At 43.6% G+C, this 9,626-nt stretch overlaps 1 protein-coding gene across 2 annotated transcripts in view; it reads left to right on the top strand.

The window, feature by feature from the left end:
* Positions 1 to 9,288: 9,288 nt before the first annotated feature.
* The window catches only part of FKBP1B (FKBP prolyl isomerase 1B), a 45,646-nt gene continuing 45,308 nt past the window's right edge, over positions 9,289 to 9,626 (top strand). The window contains exon 1 of one of the 2 annotated variants that reach the window (XM_084203602.1): positions 9,289 to 9,393. In XM_084203602.1, coding sequence (XP_084059728.1) covers positions 9,357 to 9,393 — 37 coding nt within the window. In that variant the 5' untranslated portion in view covers positions 9,289 to 9,356. The remainder of the gene's footprint in view (positions 9,394 to 9,626) is intronic. The other variant, XM_084203603.1, reaches the window with a different exon arrangement.

Below are 9,626 nucleotides of genomic sequence, written 5' to 3'. Positions count from 1 at the left end.
GGAAGAGAGATCCAGCTCAATATGTAATAAAAATGTAAGAGTAATATTTTTTCTAATATTAATTTAGCTCAGCTTCATGAAATGTCTAATACTTGGTGGTATTTTTACTTCAAAAGTATGTCTGTTTAAAGCTACTCACCATGAATTCACCAATTTAAGTAGGTGTGTCATTTACTTCAACACATTTGAGAAGCTTGAGTATTTATTTACGTAATAAATGCATACTAAATGTCTCTATTCTTTCACACTGACATTTCTTTGCCTCGAGATCTGATTTTAAAAAGTACTTATCTGTCATAAGCTAACTTGAACAGAATGTAAAAATTATGCACAGCTAATAAAGAAACAAAATACGTAATCTGTCAGAGCAGATCCACTGATCCACGCCTTGTAAATCAGTGCTCTTCTGACAGGGATATGTCTGTGTGCTCTTCCTGCTCTCAGAATAGGATTTTACTCACCAATTACACGTTTTTGTACAGATGCCATGTAAAGTGGGAAACACCTAATGAAATACTGTATTTTTTACATATATATATATTTAAGAAATTGCTAAGAAATTTGGTTAACTAATAAAAAAACACAAATGCAAATTATTGTGTAAAGGCATCTTTTCTATGTGGGCTATATTCAGGAGGCAGGAGGAGACTTCAGGCAGGAAAGTCACCACTTCTTTCTAAGACTGTGTTTTTCATATGTGCCTATGTGACTGTGTTTTTCATATGTGTAACACCCTTGGTGTTACCTTTCTGGAGCAACTGCCTGGGCCAAGGGTACCAGGCTGGCTGGATCTGTCATCTGTAAATAGAGGCATCTAGCATGAGGACACATATGATAGACAAGACACTGCTACAGCAAGATGAAAGTTTTGACTCTTCTTGTAGAAGTTTATAAATTCTGTGAGCTTATTTCCATCCTCAGGGATATGCTGCAACTCTCCAAATGTCATACATGTACAAGTGACCTCTCTGACACTGGACCCTGGGTTCTCTGAAATCCCTCTGGGGCTCAGGGAAGGCACCAGAGATGCTCCATCATTTGAACTGGAGCTGTCCATCGTTCTTGTAGGTGTGTTGTCAGCAGCTTTCTTGAAGCTCATGAATCTTGGAACTCCCTTTCCTCTGCAAAAGAAAGGCAAATACGCAATTCTAACATAGAAATCCAGCACATCTGGGGGAGTAACTTGATAAAGCAGTTGTTAATCACCCAAGCCTTCCCTTTTGTGGGTTAGAGTGAGACTCTAGTTCACTGGAGTGGAAAGAAGAGAACCAAGTCTTTTCAGAAGGCCATTTAATTCTCACTCTTATCAAGGGCTTAATGTTTTTTGGGCCTTCACAACACTTAAGCAAAACTGATTAGCAAAGCAGGATGATTATGCAGAAATGGTCACAGAGAATGAGACTCATGCCTCATTTAATTGTAGGTGTGGGATCCCACAAATTAGTATTTTTGCATTAAAGTAAATTGGTATAGCCACCTACATGAAGGTAGTACCCAAGCTCCCATTAGGCAACAGCATGGAGCCTAAGCTTGCTAACGTATCTCTGCACATACACTCTGCAGTTGTCTAAGTCAGACCCTTCCTGATACTTTTAAAAGTCAGTAGTGAGAAATAGCTACTTTTAGGGCATGATTCATTCCATCCTAAAATACCTAAAATGGGTGAATAACTCTTGCTTTATGAGTCTAGCTGAAGTACAGGGATAGGAAATGGGTAGGGACAGATGAATGCCAAGGAATGGTTGTGTAGTCATTATGTGCATGTCTGTTCTAACTAGAACATTTATCAGTGATCAGCCCACCAATAGCGCTTTCTAGAGCTACGTGATTCCTACCTACACCCTTCCCACTGCTGAATGCCCTCTCTGTCTCAAACCACTGTTTTTTGACTTAATGCTCCCATATGCACATGCCTGTCTCTTGTGCACGCTTTTTAAAGTAATCAGGTTTTCAATAGAAACTCTAGCACTTATGTTACAAAAATTATACTGGGCAGAAGAGCATGAAATGTTCTTTAGGATATATTTCTGTCTTGGCAAAGACAGGGAATGAATGATCTAATGGGTCTTTCCATCTGTAAGTCAACATTCAGCTTCCAAATTATGACAGTCTTTTTCTTCATAGACATTAAATGGATTTGTTTTTGAAGAGGTTTCTTATTAGTACCTTCTTTTTTACATGATGATGTAAATTTATACCCTTGGAGTGATATTTTTATAATTCCCACCAGACACATCAGATAACTCAGGAACCTCTTGCATGGCTAAATGCTCTTTGCCACAGTGTGCATACTCAGTTAGATCACTCTCAACTGAAAACCCACTGAGACTTGAAGAAGAGCAAAGGATAGCAATATTTTTAGCAGATTCACATTCATCCCAGCTTGGTAAGTTGAAAAGGTCACTAAACTCTGTCAGCTCTGGGAAAATAATTTATTATTGTAAAGGAACTCAGGACAGCATGAGCTGGACATAATCCTGTATCCAAACTGGTTGGTTGACAATCACAGAGGCAAACTCTTAGCAACACCTATTTTGGAAAGTGCACTAGAAAGCAAATTTTATAAAGTATATCAAAATTAGTTACTTCTGAATACCATGGGTTCTGGTATCTATTCAGGCAGTTAAACTGTGTTTGAGAATATTAGTTGAGAGAGATTGTGGGGTCTCTCTTATTTTGCTTGATATATGGGGTGTGTTTGGTGATAACACTTCTGATGCCCAAGATAATTTAATAGTTTGCTGTTGCTTGGTCTACCTGGGACAATTTCAGAAGTGTCTGAAGAAAGCTGAATCCCAGCTGTATTTGTAAACCCTTGTAATAAAACACCTTTCACTTGGTCTCCCTTTGAAATGTTCTTGCTGGTTAGACTGAATAGGATCTCCCTGCTTCCCTGATATAGACAAAAATATTGGTGAATGTGTTCTAACACAAACCTGCTAATTAAAATGAAACAGTGGTAACATTGTGCTGCTATCCACCTGCTTGTTTAAGTAGTTCACCTGTAACTGTCTGTGTAGGCTGAAGCTGAGCTATACTGGATGATGTTTTTAATCCACAACCCTTAAGATAGCAGAAGCATTAGCTAGAATTGTACTGAAGGTCCAGTGGGGTCTACATTTTACTGAAAGGCTGTCATGGCTCTGTTTTGGCTCTCCTTTTTAGTTTAGGTAAGGCCTTCAAATGTAATGGAAAATAAAATTTAAAATACTTTTTCCTGTTTTCCTAGTAAGAAGGACTAGAAATGTTTCCATTTGGTCAGTTTAAGCCTAAATGCTTGTTCTCCAGGATTCAGCCACCATAGGTGCACAGCCTGAAATGGCTGATTCAGCCTTGTCTTTCTCTAAGAGAGCTAAAGGCCAAATGCTGGGTCAACCTTTATGAGAAGCTGAATACCAGAGAGATTAGTGTTTTTGTTGCTCCTAGAGATGAATGTAAAAACTCTGAGATTTTTAGTTGCTGTCACTGATCTGTTGACACTTACCTGGAATTAAAGCAGTCCCTGGAGTATCACACAGAAAAAAACCCCTACTTTTTACAATCTTTCTGTGCTCTCCTACTTGTAGCTGCCCTGGTGTGTTAGTATGTTGCAATCTGCCTCTCTGGATGCTGAACTTTAGTTATAACTTCAGATCATTTTGGTCAGGAGGTTCTAGAAACTCATTAAATAGTGTTATAATTGCACATACAGAATGAAGAAAAACAAATACAACCTTAATTTTCTGAGTCCATTAGCCAGCTCCCTTGATTCATTTATCTGGAGGATTGAGCATGCCAGTTAATTTCATTTCCACAGTTACATTTTCCAAAATCTTAGAAAGACTAATCAAAAGCTTGTAGCTAATATTTGCAGCTTGTTTGGTTTTCTCCTGTTGTTTGAACTGCTTACAATATGTCTTGCCAGTGACATTTCTCCACTGAGCAGAATAAATACCAAAATTATAGAGAAATAGTTTTACTGAAGAAAGCAGCAAATGTGCCACCCTGTAAATATAAAGTTTCTCAAAGCCACTGACGTCCTTCTGTAACTTCCACAGCAAGGAAATGACAGAGACAGAATAATTAGTTTACAGAATAGATGCAATATATGTAATTCCAGTACTCTTCCACAGTTTGAAAGATAGATTTACTTACATTTTTTAATCACTTTTTTGCTATGCAATTTTGGGTGGAAGAAATAATCAAATCCTCTTGGACTAAGATATTGTTATTATTGGAAATTTTATTTGTGAGACCACACTGCATGACCCTGAGTTTAGGCTCTGTTACTTGCCCTAAGGTGTTACTTGCCCTCTTTTATTTATGATAAAAGAGGATCTCTTCCCCTGAAGTATTTGGAAACTAAATGAGGTAGAATGATCATTCTTCTTACATAAATTAAATACTGAGACACAGAGCAATTCAGATCATATCTTCAATTCAGCAAGCTGCCTTCAAAAGAGTAGGCAGGGAAGCAATATCACTGCAGCAATCTGCACATGTGCTAATTAGTCTGGATGGATGCTGCAATTTCATATTTATATTGCATCTGAGGTGCTAGCTATTGTATTAACCACTTTGGAGCATTATGCATTGCAAGGTGATTTAGGATCTTGCAGTCAATATTGGATTTGTGGTTAACCTCACTACCATTTTTTAATTTCCTTCTCCATGTTGCATGAAAAATATTACAGACTCATACATCAGTTTAGGGGAAAGGATCTTTGGAGGCCACATGGTCCAATTTCTTGCTTGGAACAGGGCTGACATCAGTTTGTGCCAGTTCCTTAAGGCTTTGTTTGATAACTGATCTTGTGAAGATGTTTTTATCTCTATATGGTCAGAATTTCCCTTGCTATGACTTGTGTTCATTGCTTCTTGTCCTTTTGTTGGGCATCTCTGAGCAGAGTGGGACACCATCCCCTCCACCCACTCGGTAGCTGTAGACAGTAACTGAGATCCTGCTTCTCTCTGTCTTCTGCAGGCTGAACAAATCCAGCTCCCTCCTTCTCTCCATGTTCTCCAACCACAAACAACATTGGAATAGTTGGGCTTGCTCCAGTACATCGTTGTACTGGGGAGACATGTCTGAGAGACCATGAGTCTGTTGAAACTCATGTGGGTTTGGAAGTGTTAAATTGCATTAATCAATTCTGGAAGCAAGCTCCATTATTAAGATCCTGGTCTAGTGGATTTTTCCCCTCCATTCCAGAACACAAGCTACCAATTTCTTGACTCTAGTAGCTGGTGGCATATATCCTAATGAGCTGGAGTCTTCCCTCTGCATACCTGAGGTTACCTTACCTGGTCTTGTAAAAGGCTTTGAAGATCAGGCCTAAGACCTTTGTAATGACTCACATAAAAGTGTTGTGAGAGAGAATATGTGGATATCTGGGTTGGGGAGAGCTTGGTGAGAGAGGTGGTGGCTTTCAATGCAGTTTTAGCGCTACTGAAAAAAATCCAGCTGCAGTTTTGAACTCAGAGCTACAGCTGCAAGAGGAATCAATAGATACAGATGTGGCTAAGGAATACCAAGAGGAAGATGGGGATTTGGAATAATTGCTTCAGGAGGAAATTTTATTCTGTTTCAGGGCATTTGGAACAAGTATCAGTTGGGAGGAGGTGACTGTGCTGCAGATCTGTGGTAACCAGCAGTGGGGAGAAGTGAGACAGGCACATGGAGATTTTTGGGTTTAATCTGTTAATCACATGGCTGTCACTGTGCGTGTGCTGTCAGACTTACCCTAAGCATGTGCTTTGAGAGGAATCAGGGATTCTGGCTGACTCTCTTTTGTCAATGATCATGTGCAGTGACACGACCTGCTGAGCTCTGCAGGCTGCTGTTTATTTTGGTCAGGATTTTTTCCAGTGAGGTGCTGGTTTTGCCTGACCTGTACACTTTGGGATTAAAATTACTTGGTTGTGCATGTTGGTTCACTGAATGGAAAGGTCAGGATTGGTAACACATTTTTAGTTTGTTTTCACTGTTCATATTACACTGGTTGGATTTCAAAGTAATGCTGGTTCTTTATCCATGGGTCCTGGTGAGGGAAATGTGTATTGGGGGCATTTTGTGGCCTCCATGAATTTTTACATTTGCAGAATTTGTGCTTTCCATTTATGGGCAATTTAGTGCTTTGCCTTCCAGGGGTGTTCTTTATGTGCATATGGAATCTATTACACATGATTTGTAGATCCTTTGTAGATTTTTAAAACAATGAAGAATGGGATTTCACAATATAGGAACTATGAACTAAGTTAAAACACCCTAAAAAATTTTGAAAACTGTTTGTCTTCCTAAAAGTGGAAATGCATAAATATTTTGTAAACAGTGCTGGCTGTAGGGGTTTAAACTAAAGAAAACGGGATGGATATTCATCCGCTAAACTTTGAGGTTTTGGGTTTTTCTCACAATGACTGTGGCAAATTGTCCTCTTTGTGACCACTGAGTAATCTTAGATGTGGGACCCATGTTGTTCCATCAAAGCATTTGGGAATGAGTTTCCAGCCCGGTCTTTCTGGTGCCAGAATAGAAAAACATGCTGTGGGAAAGTCTTGTGGTATAGAACTGTTCAGAAACGTGAGCTCTACAGAGCTTTGGAGAGAGAGACTGCTGGACTTTGCCCTTGATATATGTTTTGATATAGATACTCTGGATGCCAGAGGTGGTGGAGGTGGATGACATGCAATGACTTTCAAAGAACATTCTTAATACACTAATCTGGTCTGCTTTGATAATCTGGTTTTAGCCATTTCCTTGGTCATGAACTTTCCCTCTTAGTCCCTTTGTCCTTTCTGTTTCCCCTCCAATTCCTTGGCGGTTTTAAACCATTTTTTCTTGCATTTCAGAGCCTTTCTTGAAGATGTGGGCATTCCTTGTTTCAGCCTACTCTTCCAAGATCTTCATGTGCTATAGACTTGTTAACACATATTTAAGGATCTCGATGCCTCCACTGAATACTGTGATGGGAAAAATAACATTATTTTTGGTTCAATATCTGTGGTGTCAAAGATGTTTTAACAACTTTGATATGCTCTCTACAGATCCTTATTTTTTGTCTTGGAAATTGGCCTTCCCCTTCTTTCCATAATCTTGGGAATATGAGTGTGGGGGATCTCATTAGCTCATGCCCAAAAGAAGTATTTAGAGTCTCACCATGGGGGAAGAGGCCATGGGATAGGATGATTGTAGATACAGCATGTTTGACTTAGGCCACAGCTTGGCCTCTCCTAATCCCATTTTGTGGCTTCTGAATTTTGCTGTTGGTGGTCTTTGCTTTTTCATTATGATTGTCAGTCTGCCTGAGGATTCTGTGGTCTGCCTGTTACTTGTGATGACACTTGCAGCAGGTGTTCTGTGATCTTGTCTGAACTATGTCTATATGTGATTGGGTCCAATCTCCTGTCACAAGACACAACTCGAGAACAGCTACTCTCCCATCGTGGAGAGATGTGTGGCCTGATCAAAGGAAACATGTAATTATAAAAGCTAAAGTGAACCCAGCAAAGAATCATTTGCTTTTGTTCATTGGATTTATGCCCTCTGATGCTCTGATCACCTGAGAGGACACAGACATCTGCCTGGAGCCTGGATGAAAGCAGTCCTTTCTTGTAAAGTCAAGAGGGCAAATAGGACACCATGTACCTAGAATTTCCCTTTATAACTCCCCTTATGCACTCAGCTTTTCTTGTGCTGTCCTTTTTGCTCTGTAATGACTCAGAGGTGCCTCTGGAATTAGCAGTGTTCATGTGTTCTTAATGCTTCTGTGCCACTTGCCTCCTGCCTGGCATTTCCTATTTTTCAAATGCATTTTTAGTATCTCTACTGATCAGAAATTGAATGACCCTCTTAGACTGGCAATGGAAAAGAATCCCTTTTCAGAATTTCCACTGTTACAGACCTCCTCTGATAAACTGCACTAAGTGCCTGCTTATTCTGTACATGCTACCTACAGATGCAGAATTCAATGGAATGGGAGGCAGCTGAAAGGAATCCATGTTCAGCCCTCATTACTGCTTCTGAACTCGTGTGAGCTCATGATTTTCCTCCCTTGCCCATTTTTGGGGAACTTCAGGCAGCCAGCCCTGGTATTTCAGAGTATCTGACCCACAAGGAAAGATAGATACAATCGAGCACCCAGGTGAAGGAACAGTCTGATGAGAGTCATGTGAAAAGCTGCATGGAGATGGTCAGTGTAGTTCAGAGCATGCACGCAGGGGCCACATTATCACAGTTACCAACCAGCACAGTAACTCCTCAGTTCAGTCATCCTGACAACTGCCCCTATAGAGAAAGATATTTTTTCCTGAAGAGAGCCCAGTTTGTAACAGATAAAAATATTGAAGAAGCAATGTCAGAGAAGTGCAGGTTGGAATTAGACGGCTACAGACAGCTCTTTCAGCTGAAAAACTGATGATGTTGTGGTTTCATTTTTATTTTTAACTCAGAAAACACGAAACTGCAAACAGAACTATTCCTTTAGAGGCAGTGGAAACTCCTGAGATTCAAATACACTGTAAGTGCATGAGGAAATAGTCTATTTCAGGTGCACTCCCCAGAAGTAGTTGTAGCAAGGTTGAATACGTAATCTCACATCATGGGAACGCCATACATCAATAGATTTTCCAATTTAAAACATGGATATGAACAAGAACTTAGGAACCGTTTTGCACTGAAACTCAAGGTCACTGCCAGCCTGCTGGAGACCTGCCGCTGCTGCTGCTGTGTGGGGTCACCAGCGGTGGGTACCGCTGCCCCGATGCTGCCGTTCACCAGCAGCATCGGGGGGACATTCCCTTCAGCGCGCACACGTAATGTGCGAGCACGGATGCCTTCCTCCATGGCTCTTTGTGACGGGAAATGCCGACCCTCGCTCGCACTCAGCCGCTCCTGCTGTCTGGATGGTCTGAAGCCCGGCGCTCGGTTTCCCGGTGTGCCCGGCGCGCCTGCAGCATTATCCCCCGGTACCCCCCGCTCCCGCACACGCCCGGAGCCCTCCGCCGCTCGGGCTCCGCACGGCCACGGGCACACGGCGGCAAACGCCGGCGAGACCCCCAGAGGAGCGCTCTGCCGGGCACCGTCGCTAAAGCGAGCCCTGCTCGGGGGATGGCAGCAGCATCCCCCGCACGGCCGTGGCTGCGGGCGCGATGCCGGCGGGGGATAGCCCCGCCGCAAGGTTCCCGCGGCCCCCGGGCGCCGGAGCGGGGGCGGGCGGACCCCTCCCCTCCCCTCCCCGTCCTCCCCGCCCCTGCCCCGCATTGGCTGCGGGCGCTGACGGGCAGCCGGGGCGGCCCCTGCCCGCGGCCGCCCAGGGGCACTGCCCGCACTGGGGGTCCGGCCGCGCCGCGGAGCGGGGCTGAGTCGAGCCGGTGCCGCCATGGGGGTGGAGATCGAGACCATCTCTCCGGGAGACGGTACGAGGCCGTGCGAGGAGCAGCCCCGCGGCGCGGGGACGGGGGCGTCCGGTCCGGCCGGGCACCCGGGGGCTCCGGGAGCGAGGGAGCCGAGTCCCCGCCGGCGGCAGAGCGGGAGGCGGCGGGCGGAGGGAGGCGCGGCCGCCCCCGCAGCCCCGCGGGCGCCAGCCCCCGTGCGGGAGAGGCGGAGCGCGGCCAGGCGGCCGCCCGGGGTCGCGGCGGCGGCGGGGGCG

Source organism: Fringilla coelebs (genome assembly GCF_963513975.1).
Source record: "Fringilla coelebs genome assembly, chromosome: 3".
In the NCBI taxonomy this organism is placed as follows: domain Eukaryota; kingdom Metazoa; phylum Chordata; class Aves; order Passeriformes; family Fringillidae; genus Fringilla; species Fringilla coelebs.
Note: the sequence above shows the minus strand (reverse complement) of the source record. Positions and strands in the feature narration are given on the sequence as shown.